This window comes from Tubulanus polymorphus, chromosome 8 (assembly GCF_964204645.1).
Source record: "Tubulanus polymorphus chromosome 8, tnTubPoly1.2, whole genome shotgun sequence".
In the NCBI taxonomy this organism is placed as follows: Eukaryota; Metazoa; Nemertea; class Palaeonemertea; order Tubulaniformes; family Tubulanidae; genus Tubulanus; species Tubulanus polymorphus.
The window spans coordinates 8,468,168-8,487,932 of NC_134032.1; the positions used below are offsets into that span (position 1 = coordinate 8,468,168).

The 19,765-nt window shown below is 39.7% G+C and overlaps 2 protein-coding genes across 2 annotated transcripts in view; both read left to right on the top strand.

The window, feature by feature from the left end:
- The window catches only part of LOC141910330 (uncharacterized), a 42,214-nt gene extending 32,337 nt beyond the window's left edge, over window positions 1–9,877 (top strand). Inside the window, exons 31-36 of the mRNA XM_074801065.1 lie at window positions 4,364–4,480; window positions 4,557–4,678; window positions 5,326–5,470; window positions 5,665–5,813; window positions 6,280–6,529; window positions 9,328–9,877. Coding sequence (XP_074657166.1) covers window positions 4,364–4,480; window positions 4,557–4,678; window positions 5,326–5,470; window positions 5,665–5,813; window positions 6,280–6,529; window positions 9,328–9,485 — 941 coding nt within the window. The 3' untranslated portion in view covers window positions 9,486–9,877. The remainder of the gene's footprint in view (window positions 1–4,363; window positions 4,481–4,556; window positions 4,679–5,325; window positions 5,471–5,664; window positions 5,814–6,279; window positions 6,530–9,327) is intronic.
- A 4,674-nt stretch (window positions 9,878–14,551) lies between these two features.
- LOC141909831 (F-box only protein 43-like) lies at window positions 14,552–18,466 on the top strand. Its single transcript, XM_074800478.1, has 3 exons — window positions 14,552–15,251; window positions 15,569–15,757; window positions 16,960–18,466. The coding sequence occupies exons 1-3, from the start codon at window positions 14,700–14,702 to the stop codon at window positions 17,227–17,229; spliced, it is 1,011 nt and encodes a 336-aa protein (XP_074656579.1). The 5' UTR covers window positions 14,552–14,699; the 3' UTR covers window positions 17,230–18,466.
- The last annotated feature ends 1,299 nt before the right edge of the window (window positions 18,467–19,765 follow it).

Genomic DNA, 19,765 nt, shown 5'->3' on the forward strand with positions numbered 1-19,765 from the left:
GACCGGTCTTTTAATCTTCTCATTAATCTGCTCGGTTCTAGTTTCTCATTTCCCAGTCTTGGGAGAGTCTTATATGTTTATTTTTAATTTGATAGCCGTAGTATTGATTCCGTCTCCCCATATCTATTTCATTATGCAAATAACCGAAGATTCAATTGATACGCTACTTCACGGAAGATTATGCGCGCACAATCGAATAGGCCCAAACCTCGTGTATTGCCGCGATGATTGCTGATTAGATTTCAATGATGTTGTTCACCGAAATCAGCAGATTTTACACATCCATGAAGTGTTCAAGGAAAACCTTAAAGATGCATCAATCAGATGGCGCCTATATATTACAAAGATAACATTCTGCGCCCGAGATATTAAGATCCGTGGATATCTTGTTATTTCTTTCCCCTTTCCAACCCAAAAAATGTCAAAAGGTCTATCTTCTCTTAGATTTGACTTCTAACAGCTTGTAAATGTAATGCTGAATTCGCACGGATATATAACTTTCCTTCTAACCATTTCAAATCTCTGTGTGGTAATGTCCTTCGAATAAGTCTTGTGAAAACAAATACCCAGAACAGCCAATTAAAATGTATGTAGGCCTAATTTGATATCTAAGCAACATGTAATAGCTAGCTTTTTGTCCAGCCTAGTGATAAGACCCGATAGCGCAGTAGATAGTGTCAATAAATGGTGGTGCGCAGTGGGAGGCCCCTTTGGCGCGTAATCTCAAACTCTAGCGGGGTTACAGATCAGTCGACAGGAAAGATATTCTAAAAATTTCAACGCAGACTAAAATTGCAAATAACGCTCTTTAACCTCAGTAAAGATGCGAAATCTAGCTTTAATAACCGCTAAGATATTTCAAAATCTATAAAAATCGCATTTTTTATGTGCGGTTGAAATATGCGGACCTTGGTTTCACATCGTCACTGCTCTTAATTGTTGCGTTCAAAAAATCCAAGAATCACTGACAAATATCTGCATTTCATTTCCTTTAAAATGGTCTATAAATGAAGTTAATCAAGCAAGGGACTGCAGAGTTATTTGATATTCAATCAAGGCTTACGTTTTTAAAATGAGCGCAAATTATCGCAACAATGGGGACCTCGAGGGACTGCCACAAAATGGCGCCTAGAAACTGGAAAATTCTTTATCGTCTAGTTGGCATATAACTTTCAATCATGTCCTTTAGGTATTGTGGCGCTTAATCATGAGCATAGATTTCGAGTCCTGCAGGTCATTGTTACCGGAATCGGTTTTGTAACTTTCTTTTCCGCGCTCCTACTCAAGGCCCCCGGAAGCTATTTTCTTCAGCGACATTCTAGTTTTGAAATGTTTACACTTTTCCCGAAAGTTTTCTTTTTTACTTATATGAAAGAATATCTGTAAAATGACGTACACTCACTGGTATCGAAGAACATGACTCAGACTGGTGAAGTCTGTATATGTATATATATATATATATATATATATATATATGAATACCAACAGTAGCACGCTATATCGGTTGGGTGTTTTGTCATTGCTTGAAACATTGTTTCTATGATTCATTTAAACTCATCAATGCGAACTGAAAGTTGAACTATTTCGTATAGTTTTGTTTCAAAAATTCGATCGATTTTTGCCTTAAAGCACGCTTCATTCGACATGCCATTCATGGTAGCATTCAGAATTGAAATTAGACTTCAGATTCCCGATCTCAGAATAAACGATATTCTAACCGAAAGTAAACATAAAATGCGAACTAACGTCAAAGTTAAACTATGGTCACTGCTGCTGCTACTGCTGCTGTTACTGCTGCTACTGCTGTTAAAAGTTTTATCATTTGATGACGTTTTTGTTGTTGAAATTAATTGGATGGGTATTAGAGCCATTAACGCTGATTTCCTAATTATATTTTGGTTGTCCAAATTACTCAAGTGTTCAGAAAATCACTCTGAAAAAATTGATGGAAAACAGAATATTAACAGTGGAGATCAAACATTTTATCGGCACTCTGAAAAACTGATGGTCTACGCTTCACATAGGTTCAGGACTTCAATTGAGAATTATTTTTGTGGATAATGATGATTAAATATGATGAACACAAGAATTAATGTATTTAATTACTGCACTACTAAAAATCCGATCGTCCACGCTTACATTTCACATGTCTTCGGGACTTCAAATAATTTTGAAAATAGTTTCGATTGAAATAGCCGACAAATGAACTGCGTTTTCAAACTATTTCAGTGATTAATCGTTACCATTTCACACTTAAGATGAATGACTGAGAATAATTCTCTACTAGTTATCATAAGAAGGAAGGTGATATTTTACATGATTTGAAAATATCAGATGCATGTGTGATATCGATTATGTGTGGCATGGATTATGACATCAATACATGTTCCGAAAGCAAGCACGATAAAGGTTTTTCGGCACTTCATTCTAGTTAACACTTTATATGTTTTGTGTACTATAGTTTTCAAGATCAGTTTTGATCCATCGTTTATCGAATTACGGACAATTATAATGGTTTTTTAAAACCGCAGTACCGAGCCAAGGGTGAAAGTGATTTAGAAAAATTACCTGGTAGCTTTTTCTTGAGATTAGATCTTACACAAAATACAACGTAAAATACAATGTAAAACCCGAGCAGGCAAACGAAGATGCCTATCAAAAATCCCCAAAAAAATGTTATAAAGCTGAACACATCCTGAAAATTTCAAGGGGATTCGCTGAGAATTGAGGCAGAAATGGAAGATTCTTGTGTGGAAGAAGAGAAATAAACATGGCAATAACAACACTTATTATTGCATGATGTTTAAATATGCTGACCAGACTGACATTCCCGATAAAAAACAAGAATCATTGAATTAAAATTAGTTGCTCAGTTCCCGTGATTTAAATTTCGTCTTTAAAACACGAGGATCATTTGACTGAGAATGATTAATCGGCCCCATTATATGTGTTGGTAATGAAGACCACAAACTAACGCGTTGGTATCACAAAATTATATCAAAATTTGATTATGAATTTCATCTGAGTTGAAATAGCTGAAACTTAACCCTTTCAGGGCGTATACACCGCAGTGGGGTGTATAAATCATTGATAGATTTTGCTAGTACACCGCACTGCGGTGTATTGATGCTATTAGTAATGAGTGATTATCTCTCTTGAAAAATGGCAGCACGTGTCAAACATAGTGAAATACTAGTAACTAACGATACACCGCGCCGCAGTGTAGATGCACTGTAGTGGTATTCTCGTTGTTCAACACACTAGGGTGGAATTTTTTAGAATTTTCAAATTATCTCCAGCACTATAGGGTATTAATTAGTCAGCACTGAAAGGGTTAATCGGTTAGAATATTAGAAATACTGAGTATATGATAATGATATGTGATATGGTATGACATGTATTTAATTTAGCAACAAACTGAACGCAAATTCAGCTAGATCTTCAATTTTTCCATCTTTAGATTCCGATTACTGCAATATCTACTTGACGAATACTCACCGACCTTTGATTGATGAGCAAATACTTGTCATATAAATTGTTCTGTTTTTCTACGATCAGTAGTACAGGAAATGTAAAGCCTAAGTTATAAAAGTCGCGTTAAAATCCGAACTTAAAACCACAGCGATAATTCTGTGGTACCCTCAATATGAATTTGAACTGGTTGTATATCCTATCAATTCAGCAAAAATCGTCAGTACAATTAACTAATTAGTTATATTTGATAGTACATGCTTAGGATATTGCTGCATAACTCGCTGGACAATTTTAGTAAATATATCTATATTTTAGCTCACAATGCAAGGATTGTGGTCGGTCATGATAAAAGTAAAGTCCTCTGACACGCTGATATGGTGCTTTGGCCACACGAAGTGGTACGGCCATGGCCGATCAGCCATACATAAGGCTTGGAATGGCTTGGCATATGAAAATATTCCAAAAAACTTTTTATGTCCGACAGTGCCAGACAGCATTGGGTTCAAATCCCATTGAAATAGACATATAGTTTCCATTCCAACGTTTTTGCTATCTTTTATTGAATAGTCTTATTGTGCTTGTTCATATCGAAAGTAATTTGTAGGTTCTTACTGTAATATAATAAATACATTGACGCCAATGTAGCAGTGGTATCAGATTCAAAACCCCGACAATAAACAATTTCAAATTTTTTTCCAAACGTTTGCATATTAATGTTGCTGCTAAGCAGAAAACCTTACTGCTGCCATGCAGCTATATTTTGATATTGTTATAGGGGGATTTTTGGAAGGGTCTATAAGCTTATTTTGGTGCTGTCCTTGTCCTGATATTTAACAAAAATTTGTCGTGCATATTGCGAATTTTTCGTGTTATTTTAATGTTGTTATAGGTGGAGTTGAGCTTTTGGAAACAGTATCGCGGTCGGCAATCGAGAATGAGCCAGCCACTTACGAAGGTTGCGTAAAACTATTCAACGTTAATCAGGAATCTTACGATTTACAATCGGGTAAAATATCTATTGAGAATGGAAATACATTCACCCCTGCCACTTTAGATGGCCAAGCGATTGTTTGCTCTTTCAGATGCGGTAGCCGGTGAGAATGTACAGTCATGTGATCAGTCAGCGTGTGGGCAGACGACTTGTAAACATGAAGGAATCTGTAAAGCAAAAAATGACACACATTTTACCTGTTCCTGTACACAGGTACGTTCAATCTGATACTGCTACATGTACGTTCAATCTGCACACACGTTCAATCTGTATACAGTTACGTTCAATCTGTACATAGTTACGTTCAATCTGTATATAGTTACGTTCAATCTGTATACAGTTACGTTCAATCTGTATACAGTTACATTCAATCTGTATAAAGTTACGTTCAATATGTGCACAGGTACATTCAGTCTGTACAAAGTTACGTTCAATCTGTATACAGTAACATTCAATCTGTATACAGGTACATTTAATCTGGAGACGGTTATGTTCAATCTGTAGACAGTTACGTTCAATCTGTACATAGTTACGTTCAATCTGTATACAGTTACGTTCAATCTGTGCACAGGTACATTCAGTCTGTACAAAGTTACGTTCAATCTGTATACAGTAACATTCAATCTGTATACAGGTACATTTAATCTGGAGACGTTTACGTTCAATCTGTAGACAGTTACGTTCAATCTGCTACAACAAATTTGCCACTAGATTTAAAACCTAAGTTTAAATGTCGAGCAAATGCCTTCATTACTGATGATTAATTTCGAAGCCCATTTTGTTTCATATTTTGATGAAATATTCCCTATTATTTTTGTATTATTGAATGATGTGTTAAAGTGAATTGTTTTCTTTGGTAGAATTTCACCGGTGTTCGATGCGAAGTCGCGTCCATCTGCAAAAATGCACCGTGCCAAAACAACGCCACCTGTATACCATCCGCTAATTGGACGACCTATCGGTGTATTTGTGCAATAGGTTTCGACGGAACAAATTGCGAACAAGGTATGAAGGGTAACCAATTTCTCCACAAGGTGGCAGTTCAGAATGCAAAACTTAATTTCAACCAGTTTCAACTGCGATGGTCAGCTTGGTCACCCATTGCCAAGGGCAAACCACTGCATGTTAAACAGGTCCTAATCATTCCCATTCCCATTCGACTTCTCAAAATCCTACATATGAAAATTTGGACTTTTTAGGGTTGACTATCACTGCTCCCAGGTTTAGCGAAGGTAGTTATGTTCACTACAGAAACGCCCTCTATACGAAGTCTGACAAACTAAAAACGTACATTTCGTTCAATATATCGACTGCGGCGAGTGAGGGGTTAATCGTGTGGAACGGTCAGGTGAGTAAAACTGATCACCTGAGGCCAGTTTCATGAAAGGAAATTATGATTATTTTCAGTTCTGAGTTCAATTTCGAACTGCAGTTAAAAAATGAACTAATTTTAACCCTTTCAGTGCGCTGACTAATCAATACCCTATAGTGCTGGATATAATTTGAAAATTTGAAAAATTCCACCCTAGTGTGTTGAATAACGGGAATACCGCTGCAGTGCGTCTACACCGCGGCGCGTGTACTGTTAGTTACTTGTATTTCACTATGTTTAACAGGTGCTGCCATTTTTCAAGAGAGATAATTACTAATTATTAATTACATCAATACACCGCAGTGCGGTGTACTAGCAAAATCCATTACTGATTTATACGCTGCACTGCGGTGTAGACGCACTGAAAGAATTAACTCTAACTCGTCGAACTGGGTCCAGGCTCAATTCATTATTGAATTGTCGCCATTCATTTTGTTCGAAGGTTTACTCGGAAAAAGATGACTATCTCGGAGTCGGACTTCGACGCGGTAGAATTCGCGTCGTTTGGGACGTCGGCTGGTGGAGTCAGAACGAGGTTTCGTCCATTGGCGCGGTTACAGATGGACGCTGGTATTCGGTCGTCGTGCAGCGGTACGGGCAGACGCTGTCACTTACCGTCGACGGACAGACTGTTACCGGGAGCGTCGCCGGGAAATTCCTAGAGCTCAACACAGACGGTTCTTACTATTTTGGTACGTTGTTTTAAGCTACAATTGTCCGGGTATAGACTTTAGGTGATTAAGATTTTATTCTTACTCACATTTGATTTAAAAAAACTGAATTCGACCATTTTTGAATCAGCTTCAACTAATAAGTACGGAACGCAGTCCTAAGACAGCCATCTTATTCCGAATTTGTGAACGATATAATCAAAATTAGTTTATTTTCAATACCAGTAACTTCTAAAATCTAAATTCCGTATATGGAACTGGGTCTAGATGGTCAAAGTGATTGAAAATCAACAAAACCTAGCCCAATAAACCATTTTACAGTTGCTAGCCACCATTTTGTTAGGGTACTTTTGTCCCGTATTGTTGGGTCATTTTTTTCTCTGCATGGATTTTGACAACTTAAGCAACATTCAAACCGCGTGAATCTCGAGTTTTCAGTTATTTAAAAATCATTTCTCAAATTTACAACAATGCGACATGAGAGCGATATAAAAATCGGTGGTCAGTTTTTGCCGTGCGCATAGAAATCCAGGGTACTGAACTTTGAAGTTCGTTATTTTCAGAAATAATTTTCTAAAAAAATCCAAACATTTCAAGCACTGTGCGCATAAATGCCCCCTTTCAGGTGAACTTTGAAATTTTAAGATATCTTGCCTAGTTTTTTTCCTATGGCTCTTTAACTGCAGCGCGTGTATTGTCATTCCGAGATTCGGCGCTGTTTTCTTTGCGTGTATTTCAGTATATGGGTGTTATTTCTTCATTTTCACTACACTTGTCTCTACGGAAAATGGTTTTAATTGTTGGTACGAGTATCAGGTTTTAATATCACGTCGTTTATGCAATATAATATATCGAAGACATTAGAGATGTTGGGGTTTAAGGGATTTTTCTGACCAGTTTTAGCAGCGAGACTGAGCGGCATTTTGATCACGCATTCGAAGTTGCGCGCGGGAAGAGAATATATGGGCCTATATTGAGATGGAAGAAGAAAAGAAATATAACACTCAAAATCGAGTATGATGACCATTTAAATCAGTAGTCTATCAATAAATTTACATAAAAATGTACTGAAATTAGATGGATGGAGAAGTGGTCAAAAAGCTGGACAAATGGGGTGGGGCAAATATTCAGCTACTTTCTATGAATACTTTCTATTAAGTACACACAAGATTGATTAGATTGGGAAGAAAATATAGGAAAACGTTTTCTTGTTTTAGTGGTGAAATATCAAGTATCAAGTTCGAATGTCAGACGCAGGTGATAAAAAGTAAAAAGTGACATCTACCATCACAAAAACGCAAGAAGTGTGTGGATTGCATTTACAACAAGAGTGATATTTTGGGTTTTCTTGGGTGCATGTACGTAAGCCTCTGCCTGCCGTAAAAGCGGCTACCATTACAGCCATTACGTACTAGCGCCGGAGAACGGAATACAGTATTAATGCCGTAATATTTAAACCTGATACTCGTACCAACAATTAAAACCATTTTCCGTAGAGACAAGTGTAGTGAAAATGAAGAAATAACACCTATATACTGAAATACACGCAAAGAAAACAGCGCCAAATCTCGGAATGACAATACACGCGCTGCAGTTAAAGAGCCATAGGAAAAAAACTAGGCAAGATATCTTAAAATTACGAAGTTCACCTGAAAGGGGGCGTTTATGCGCACAGTGCTTGAAATGTTTGGATTTTTTAGAAAATTATTTCTGAAAATAACGAACTTCAAATTTCAGTACCCTGGATTTCTATGCGCACGGCAAAAACTTACCACCAATTTTTATATCGCTCTCATGTCGCATTGTTGTAAATTTGAGAAATGATTTTTATATAACTGAAAACTAGATATTTATGCGGTTTGAATGTTGCTGAAACTGTCAAAATCCATCCATGGACAGATGAAATATGATACAATACACATCACGGATAGTTTTTAAAAAAGAGAAAAAAATGACCCAACAATACGGGACAAAAGTACCCTAACAAAATGGCGGCTAGCAACTGTAAAATGGTTTATTGTAATTCACAACATTAGAACTGGGTCCGGGGTCACTGCCAACTGTGAGATATCTTTGTATTTTCTGTCATCTTGTAGTTGCGGTTCTCCCGTTGTTGCTACTACGAGTTATCTCGTAGCTGATTTCTTATTCACCATTTTGCTCTTGGGCAATCGCATCGACGCGGTTCCTAATTGGCTAGAGCAATGTGAACAAACTACGCTTCATTTTCAATCCTCATCGGTCTACCAGAGAACAAAACGCAACTTGTATACCGTTAGAAATATCTTCTTTCCATTCAATTCAATCGTTAGTGCTGGAAAAGCAGACAAGTGCGATGTAGTGCGATGTAGTGTAAAGTGATTGGTTGAGAGAAATGGAGATTCCCAAAGGATAAAAAAGTAATCAACTAAGTTTGACGTAAGACCTAGGCCTTACAGTTGTATGATTCATTCAACCTTTTTCGCGATGCGGATAAAGTGACAAGGAAACCATTGATTATGCATGAATGGACCAAAATGTTTGTACGGATAAAGTGAAAATACAGATTATTTCATACAGATTAACTGAATTATTTATTGAGTTTTTGAACAAGAAAAATCAGTATAAGTAAAAATCCAGATTAATGCGATCCAGATAAGAGGAGTTGGCTGTACAAGATAACTCGTAGTAGCAATTGAGGAGAGACATGGCAGTGGCGAATGTGTTCATTTATGAAGTGAAAACTAGCTTTGCGATACTTAATTAAATCATCCACAATTCTTGTCGATTATTAGTAAATGATTCCGCTAATTTCAAGGTTTCTTCATTTGTGTCAACAGGTGGTGGCGGTAGCGGCGATCTGAATTCGATGACGCAGGGTTTTTTCGACCGGTCTTTCGTCGGCTGTTTGAAAGATTTACGATTGTCGCCGACTTCGAAACCGATCGACTGGATGAACGCAACCGGTGCCGATATACAACAGTGCCAGCAGCAGTAACTACAGCGATGTACTTATTCTCGTTCGGTGCGATCTCAGTTTTGCTGATGTTTTTTTTTTTCACTAGTTATTATGTCAATGAAAAAATGGATTATCGTCAAACTTGCGCTTAAGTCATCATCGGGCAAATCGTCTCAAGTCGTGTCTAGTTATTAGTCCTGACCATTCTAATTTCCACCTAACCCTTTCAGTGCTGACTAATTAATATACTTGGAAGTGCTGGAGAAATTTGAAAATTTTAAAACCCCAGCAGTGTGTTGAATAGTGGGCACACAGCGTTAGTACATACTGCAGTGCACATATCTTTGACAGGTGCGGCCATCTTTCACAGGGGCGTAACCACCGGTGCGACAACTGCGACATATGTCGCACCAATAATTGAAAAACCCAATATGCTAAAACGTCATAATAAACGTTATTCTGTATTTACATGGGGGGGGGGGGTATCAAGTTCTTTTGAAGATGTCAGTGGCGCTTATACGGAGGCGTTGGTAATGCACTTGAGATTTTCGATCCAACCAAGTGACTCCAGCGAGTTTTGTTTCTCGTGTTTACGGTATCACATCTGGACCATGCACCTGATCTCACAGTATCAAAGTTGCCGAATTCAGAAGACATTTTTCATATTATATTAGAGCGACTTAAACCGGTATTCTTCTGGTTATATTTCACTGAGTCTGTAGGTGTTTTTTGTTCATGAAAAATGGACCATAATAAGGGATTTGACCAAAAAAATTCTGCTCAAGTGCCGAGACATGGAAACCGAGAAAATCGAGAGAGTACCGGTATTGATGTACAATAAGCTAACATTAGTTTACTATTCATCAATGAATGGTCAAGGGCAGATCCAGCCTACCACTTGTATCGAGGAGTAATCAGGTTTGCCCTTCTATTTTTCTAGTTCGCAATATTGACAGGCTCTTGTACTAACATGTTTTATTCCGGGCAAGTATTCTGGAAGTAGTATAGAAAATGGTCTAAATGATTCTAAACGATAATATTTAACTTCAAGGGGGATGGACTTTATGCCCCATATATGCTTAATGATTGCATCTCAGAGCCTTGAAAAATCAAAATTTTCTGGGGGAGTGCCCCCAGGTCCCCCGTTTTGTGCTATGATATAGTTGCCCTTCCAGTTCAGCAGGACTCTGAAACCGCTCTGGGATGGTGAAACATCTGGATCCATCCCTAGACCAAAGATAACCTTAGAGGCATTATATAATCTACAGAAAAATTATTCAAATATGAGCTCTCAGAGCCATCAGAACGCATCTCAGACGTTTTAATGTTCAAAATTTTCTTGGGGGTGGTCCCCCAAACCCCCCTTCTAGACATCGCGCCTTCGGCGCTCGTTTGGATGTGCCCTCCGGATTGTCGCACCATTGAATTTTAGGTGGCTACGCCCCTGTTTCAATAGAGATAGAAACTAATTACATTACTAATAACATCAATACACTGCAATGCAGTGTACCAAAACAAAGTCCATCAACAATTCATACACCGCACTGCGGTGTAGACAAATTGAGAGAGTTACATTTCCTTAGTAGGAAACATAAACAAATTTTTGTTAGTGCAATCTGTCAGGTAATGTGTGTAATAATTGTGACCCGGTGTACTCTGAAGCTATTTCTAAAGAAAACGTCTATGCAAGCTATGCGATAGTCGCCTTCGAATTCATGGTTATTTTGTAAATGTGTCATTTGGATCCCAACTGAGGTGACTTAAGCAAGTGATTTTACTTTAGTTGAATAAGCTTATGGCTAATGATTTAATTAAAATCGTTAGGGTATAACGAATAAACAGACACTTACTTGAGAGTAAAGAAATGAAAAATCTCTCAATTTATGACATTTCATATCATTTGGAGAAACAATGTTATTACTGTTTCTCTATGAAAATGACATTTCTTCAGAAATTTGCAGTTTTTAAATTACAAATACCACTTGTGGGAATTTCATTATTTGTTAGAGTATAATGTGACTAGTTAAAATTATATGTAGAATCATATTTATTAGAAATGCATTTTGGGGTGTAGGGGTGTGTTAAGATGTGAGTTAAAGTGGGTGGAAGAAGGACTAGGTAGGGTAGGTTTAGTTTTGGGCTATGGGATTGACGCCGTACGAACTGGCGTATCAGGGCAAGGAGCAGGTGTGTCTGAGGTGGGGGTGCTGTATCACTGAAGTTAAATTCGGTGGTTGGGGACAGGGTGAGAGGCATAGTGAACCTGAGGTTTGGAGACATGTCTAGGGTGGGGTTATTTGGTTTATCATGATGGAGTGAGGTAGTCTGAGCTGACCAAGGGTTTAGTAAGTTTCAGGGTTTTGGGTTCAAGATAGCAACTTAGGTGCCATAGAACAAATATATGTGTATTTAAACATAATAGATTCAAATATCAATATAATTCGTCCAACAAACATTTAATGTCATATTTCATTATTCATTGCAATTTTTACATAGATGGTGTCATACTTATATTCAATGTATGTTTATCGCGTCGAATTTCGTGGTAATTTTGATATTTTATACAATATTTGATGCAAGTCTTGGACATATAATCTGTCCAGCTGAATTGTTGTTTAATTATGAATCTATTAATTAGTAATTGTTAAAAAAAAACTTGTTATTGATGATAACTTAAAAATGCTCCAATTATAACGCTCAAATTCAACCCAGAGCACAAAAAAATTGGGATTTATGGAAATTATGGCCGGATTGAAATTATTTTGGATGATTAAAAAAGAACAAAAACGTTTATATATCAAGATAATTTGCTTTCATTTTCTGATGGCTTTTCATTTATTTGTGAATCCGAGTTGTAAATGGAAAGACGGTTTTTTGTATATACATTTCCGAAGTAATTATCATCGATTTACCCTTGAAATCAATTTATTCGGCAAATTCGAAACAGAATCAGATAGTTTTCGGGTTCGACCCTACAGGTCCGGATTAAGCGGGATTCGAACCTGATGATCAAGCCTAACGTCTACCCGTTGGCGGAAATACCCGAGACCGGGCGCACATGCCGACTTAGTCTAGCGGAAATTCCCGAAGTGGCCCTGCTTAGCGTTCGGGTGTTTCCGGAAACTTCCGAGATGGCGATTCGAGACGTTCGGGAATTTCCGGAAACCGCCGACCTATGAACTCGCGATTTGATTGGCTGAGTTAGGATTTGGCACCGTTCTTTGAAACACAGCTGATGAGTAGAACTCAGTTTGATCGCAGTGAGCATCAGAAATAAACACGATATCTCCGGGAAAATTCGACGTATGATCGCAATTTACGTCTCTGAGTCCTTCGAAAATTGATGCAAGTAAGTAGAAAACTCGAAAGAATTTAATCAGATTAATAGAAGTTAAAAAACTTCACTTGTTTCGGGAAAATGTTTGTCCGACCAAGAAGATCGCATTTTTTTGACAACTCGGACCGGCGGGTGTAACTGCCTTTCAAAACCCCTCGCTTAACCGGGCTTCTCCACTGCCTTGGCATTTACTTAAGTTATTCAACTAGAACCCAATGACTGTAACGAAACAAATTACATATATCACGAATTTTATTAGCCTTTTAACTTTGTTGATAGAAGAATTAGGATTTGTCTATTGTTTTGGAGCGCCACCACTCTGTCGGGATGGGAATGAAAATTCGGGGCATCACACACATCAGATCGAGGGCTAATCCCCAATCCTCTGCTGACTGGCTAGGAGATTTAACTGATTTCTTTCGGTAGGCCTAGTTTTTAGGATCGAAAAAGTTGGATCAGAAACAACTCGGCCAGTTAGCTGTTCATAGAGTTGTGCGATGAAGTTGATTTGCTAATTTAAAGGCGTGTAGGCCAAGTGGATTTTAAAATTTGTTTACAAATATTCAATACACTTTGCTGTTTGTCTGCTTATAATAAGCAAAACGCGAGTTATATTTTTTATATAGGCCTATATAACAGAAAACCCACGATAGGCTTTATCTTTTTGATAAGGCCTATCTAGGCTATGCCTATGGGTTTTTCTGCCTAAGACCAATTTTGAAAAATGTAGGTTCATTAGCGAAAAGTTGTCGAGGACTACCTCTGTGAGTATTTTCCTTGCTTGGAATAGAAGGTTTTTGAATTCTTTCAGTAAAATTACCAAGCAAACCGAGTAAAAGGCAATGCTTCCATTCAGATAGACAGTCGTGACTTCGAATAGGCCTTTTGCTATTGATTTTCCCCTGTTTGAACTATTCAAGTAAAAGATTTTATTTTATTTCCATATTTTTTTTCAGACAGATTCGAGATTATCATATAGCCTATAGATGATTCAGTCAGCTATGGCCGAAACGGAATTCGAAGAATATCTAGGTCGCGTCGACCCGGTTGTTGGCAATGTAAAAAACAATCGCAAACCGTCATCGTTGGCAGGTGTTGCAAACGGCGACGATAGCGCCGCGTTGTCGCTGCAGAAGGAACTATTCGCGTCGCATTTGAGCACGAGTACCCCGTGCGTGAAACGGCGTGTAGAAATTCTACCGAAACACGTCCATTTCTCGGATTCGATTTTGGATACTCCGAGCGCGCGGATTTTCGCCGAGAATTTGTCCGACGATGACGCGCTACCGCCGATCCCGAAATTAGGTTTCGAATCAATATGTTCGGATTACGGCGAGGATGCATCGGAATGCGGTCAGGACCTCGTCGACGGGTGTTTTAATTTCGCGTCGATGTCCGGGAGGAAGTTGTCGTCGATCGACGAGTTGGAGGTCACGTACATGCAGCTACACGATCGTGACAATCTAATGAAAGATAAATTTCGCAATGTCGCTGCGTCTTCGTCGAACTCGTTTGGGAGTCATTTGGACTCTGGCAGTCGTATAGACTCCGGATTTCACAGCGCGATATCCGAGCTGGACGACACCGGCGCCTCGTTGCCCCCGACCTCGAGTCGCGTACGAAAAGACTCCCTGTGCAGTCCTGCTTATAAGACACAGCGGTTGGAGCCGGCGACTCCTAAGTCGACCCGAAAGACTCAGGCAGAAGTGTCGGTTCGCCTTTCGTTCGATGATATTTGCTTGAAGTCGAATGATTCGGTGGTGTTGGCTGTGAAGAGCCCTGAGTCGATAGGAGAATGCTGTACAAAAAAGACCGTTCGCCGGTCGGAGAAGACTCCAGCCGATGTGTCAGTTAGATTGTCATTCGATGAAGTCCCTCTCAGAAATGACTCGAACTATAAGTCGGGGGAGTCGACTATGAGCAGCGGGGAAAAGTGCGGTCATAATATGGAACGAATTCCGATCGATGGTTGTTCTGATTCGAAAACATCGGAGCCATCGAAGTCGACTTCGTCAGTCAGCGCTGTGAAAAAATGTTATCTGCGATACGCTTCTAAGTGCGGCGTATCGTTGGAGTCGACTTCGAAAGGTCGTCATCAGTTTGCGAAGACTCCCGGCGATGTATCGACGTGCAATTCATCGAACAGTTGTCATCCAAAGACTCCGGCCGATGTGGCGGTGCGTCTGTCGTTCGAGGACGTGTTGCGTATGCATTCCCCGCGCGACCCAGCGAATTTGATCGGACGCAAGATGGGCGTCGATCGGGTGGACGTGGTCGCCGAGCTCGACGTTCGCAACGTCGTCGGCTGCCTGCGCGCGATACTGGCTGGTCTCGACGGCGCCGATCTGTGTCGGATGGCGGCGGTCAGTCGTACGTGGCGGCGAGTTTGTCTGAACGATTCGACGGCGAATAAACGCCGCGTCGATCATCTGAACGAGCTCAACGCGAAACACGCCGAACTCGGGAAGGTTAGCGTTTAATTCGAATGCATCGAAGTCGCGGGGCGAAACGCGGCGGACGAAACAACGTCGAAATTTTGTTTCGCCCGATCAGGGTCCCCTGCGTTTCCTTTGCAAACTCCTAAAGGGATGATTCATTTATTACGTACGCATGAAATTTGAATTTTTCAACCCCCCTCTGAACGCAAAATCGGCCATTTAATCATATACATTAAGCATTACAGTACGCAATTGCACTGACCCCCTCCCCTAATCTGTACGTAATAAATGAATGACCCCAAACCGATTATGAAATCATTGAAAACTTAGATTTCTTCTCTCCGCAGGAAAATTACGGCTCGTCGATGAAGAAAAAGCTGAATCGATCTCCGTCTAAAACGGTGAAGGATTCGTTGAATCGTAAAGCGCTGGCGTATCGGATCATACAACCGACGGTCGATCCTTCAATGCCGGCCGGGATCGCCGGTTTACAGTCACCCACTAAAACATGCAGTCGTTATCAGTTATATATGCAGGTTAGTACCCTGTGGTCTTATAGTAAAGACTCCGCCTTACTACGGAGAGAGGAGCCTAGGAAGGCCTATCGATTTAAATTTTTTGGTTTACCTTTGTCAGCAGTATGAGGTTGGCATTGAGCCAATACATGTAAAATCGCGGTACGTTTTTTTATGTGAGCATATTTAGCCCACTTGGGACTTTAGTCCCAGCGGGCTATTGCGTTCACTTTTCGGCCGTCCGTAGACGGAATCCAGTTATTTTGGGAAGTTTTGAAGACGCTTCAAGGTAATGTCTTGATATTTGGTTTACACATGTATCTACCCTAGACACATCTTCAGCCCAAAAACTGGCCATGTCAGATTCAAGATGGCCGACTGGCAGCCATTGTTGTTTGCCGAAATCAGCACTTTTTACACGTTTTTGAACTTTTTGAGGGAAATTTTGAAGATGCTTTGATCAATTACCTCGATCTTCTGTATATATTTGAATCCCCCCAGGGCCCACAAGCATTACAAAAATTGGGTCGGTCGCACTCAAGTAGGCCGTCCTATGACCTTTTTAGTGCCCAAAAATGTCAATTTTGGCCCGAATTCTGAGTACTGGTTCCTACTGGTTTGCCATTTCTCATTGAAATTGCTGATGGGTATTCTTTGGAAAGGGATATTTTATACCTGAGACAGGTATTTTTGATCAGCCATTTGTGACGCAATTGGGGGTCATCTTGGTGTTTTCAGTACTCATTCACCGGTGGGAAAAAGATTTTCGACATTTTATTGATACCTAAGCATATTTTGTCACCACGATGAATTATGAAGTTGTAGCTTAACGTGTTCTATGATTGTGGTTAGCTTCAAGGTCATTGGTTTTGTATATGGCCACCAGGGGGCGTTGAATAATACTGTATCTTAGTATTTCTATATTATATTTGTACCCATGCATATTTAGTTGCCACAATCAATTGCAGTTGTAGCTCATGACATCGTCTATGATTGTGGTGAGGTTTAAGGACATTAGTTATTCTATATGGTCACCAGGGGGGTGTTGAATAGTAGAATAACTTAGTATTTCCTTATTATATTGGTACCTAGGCATATTTTGTTACCATGGTCAATTGCAAAGTTGTAATTCATGACATGTTCTATGATTGTGGTGAGTTTCAAGGTCATTGGGTTAACCACGTTTAGGAATTTAACGTTTAATTTCTTTTCACGTCTTGTAGGAGGCAAGTAAATTAAAAGTCGACGAAACATTGAAGAAATGTCCGCGGTGTTTGTGTCCGTCGTTGATGAAGCCGGCCGAAGAGCGCGGCTGCTGCACGCGTGACAGCTGTCGCTATGACTACTGCGTGCGTTGTTTGTGCACATACCACGGAGCCGAACCGTGTCGACTATCGTCGGTGGTAACGGCGGCGAAGACGCCGACGAAGTCGACCGGCGGCACGCGAGCGGTCGGCACGAAGAAGAGCAAGAAGAACTTGCGAAGACTTTGATCGTCGTTGTGACTTAGAACCTCGGGTGTCTAGACTTTTCACTGGTAAAACCGGTCAATAAGTACGAGAGCTTTCTGACCAACCGCTTTCACGAGACACCTTACTCAGTGGTACAGTCGAATCTGCTTAAACCTCAGTGATCGGGTCCATTTCACTGGCCCTGGGAGGAAATGATCCGTATTCTGCGTGCAGCTGAAGAGAAAGAGTTGTCGTTAGCATTTATATCCAGTACGTACAACCAATTTCTCGTCCTCGCTTGATTGACTTCGAAGTCAAATTTTATCACAGGGTCCCTACAATTCGTTGATTCCTTAAAAGGCTCCTTCTAAACAGAAAATGTTTAAAAAGGCCCTAGAAGCTCCTTTGCAAAATGCCCAAGACTCCTTTGATTTTGAGAAATGGGCAATTATATATGTCAGTTGTATGTACAGAAAGCTTTTGGACCACGATTTTATTAACGAAAATAGAAATTAGTTACCGGGTTAGTGTAAAGGATAAACCGACTGGGCCCAGTTTTATAGTCAGGTATTTACTTTAAACTAGGGGCTTACTTAATTCATTTTCAATTGAGTTAGCCCCTGGGTTAAAGTTATTTCCAGTCTATAAAAACTGGGCCCTGAATTACCAGTTTGCCGAGATAAACAGTACCGATTTAAGAAGAGTCTTTTGGGATATGAAAGTAATGTGGGCACTTCCTTGAAATTTTCTCCTTGAAAACTCCTTACGTCCGAGAATGACCGTTCCGTGGGGACCCTGTATCCGTTTAGATCCATGCGTGTGTACGGGTTTATATTTTCGCACGCTCGATCGTTACGATTTCTGACCAATTTTAAGGAATTTGTCATTTGTTGTCAATTCGAATAACGGTCGGCTCAGTTTTTAATGCGTTCGTTTTGCCACGCTGTTCTGCGCGTGTGTGTTTCATATCGTATTCAAGCTGTGTTTCTGCCTTTAGATTTTAAGATTTTTCAGTTTTAAAAGGATTTAATCGTTCGAAAGTTTTGAGAGATAATGTAATTTCGGTTCTCACAAAATGTAGTCGTTATATGTAGAAAGTTTCCGTTATTTAGATGTTCACTGGAGGGATAGGACATGGGTCGTGTATTCGATTACAGCCCAGGCTAATTAGGGAACCAACAGGAAGGGGTTAACGTTTCTATCACATTGATAGATTTTAAACTGTACAAATTTAAGTTAAGATACGCATTTATTATTATTACTATTAGATAAATATTAATATTACCGATGATTATTATAATTCTTTACATATTTTTATATTGTTCATGATTTTTGAGTAGTATATATGAGAAAAATAAAGTTTTCTATTCTTAAAATTAGAGTTTTGTTTTTCGTATTCTTTTTTAAGAAAGTGAGGACCGTTCTGGAATACTGATTACTCGTCTAACAATGTCCACCCGGCAATCGTCTGATGCCATAACAGGGATCATAGTCTCCGTGACATTTGAGGACCTTTTTGGGCCTGATTCAAATTGTCTATCAATCAGGCCTTGGGAGACATGTCCTAGACTAAACTAGATAGACCGCTTAAAACGACCCTCGTTCTCCACATATCATTCTTACCAGGCTAGTGTACTGGGCCAAATACTACAATGCCAATGACCAGATCTGATGTAATGTAGGCCTCGGCAACAGATTATATGCAACCAAAGCTTTAAAATGTATTGTGGCAAGGCAGATGCCATCGCCATGAACAGGATTCTAGAGGCCATTCCATGACTCAAAACCTTGAGTTGACCCATTCGCTTTCAAGGACTGTTATGGACCCTCAGGGGCGCCAGAACCACTCCCACCCAAATTTGGGCAAAGATTTATTGATGTTTTGAAAACATTTTTGGATCTTGTGTGCATGACTTAAGTATCGCGACAAGTGAGTGGATCACCGAATCTAAAAGCTGTCTGATTGGTCAGAGGCCCCAGCTTGAAAATCTATCCGTGGTAGGTCCAATGCTTGCATTGTTCCTGCACCCATTACCCTGCCATAAGTGATTTTGTTATTGTAACTGTTTGACAACTCATCTCTATCAGGGCAATTCTTTAAGGCGTGCTACTTTTTCAGCACCAATAGTGCCGTATAATGCTACAGACAACCCATAGTCACGGAGTCTCCTCAAAAATGCTCTACCACTGAAATTAGTTGAATTGAATGTAAGTTTGACGATATTGAGGCTGTAAGTGGATCGCAGAAGAATCGTGGAAAAATTCACTTCAAAACAAGCATTCAGGCAAAAAGAAATATCAGGGGATCCTGGGGATTTATTTTTCCCGCAGTGAATTCTAACTTCTTTCGTGGGTGAAAATCCTTGTCCTTGCTGGTGATGAGTCATACCAGCAAGTTTTAGAAAAAGAACTGGCTCCCACAATGGATATCTCATGAGATGATCGGGGAATTTGCGGATTCCCTAATCTACGAGCACCCTCGGCTCATTGACTGGATGAATTAAGTTGGTCGATTAGTCATGGCTTAGACTTAAGACCAGTCTAAGACCAACTTAGTTATATAGCCACTCACAACTTA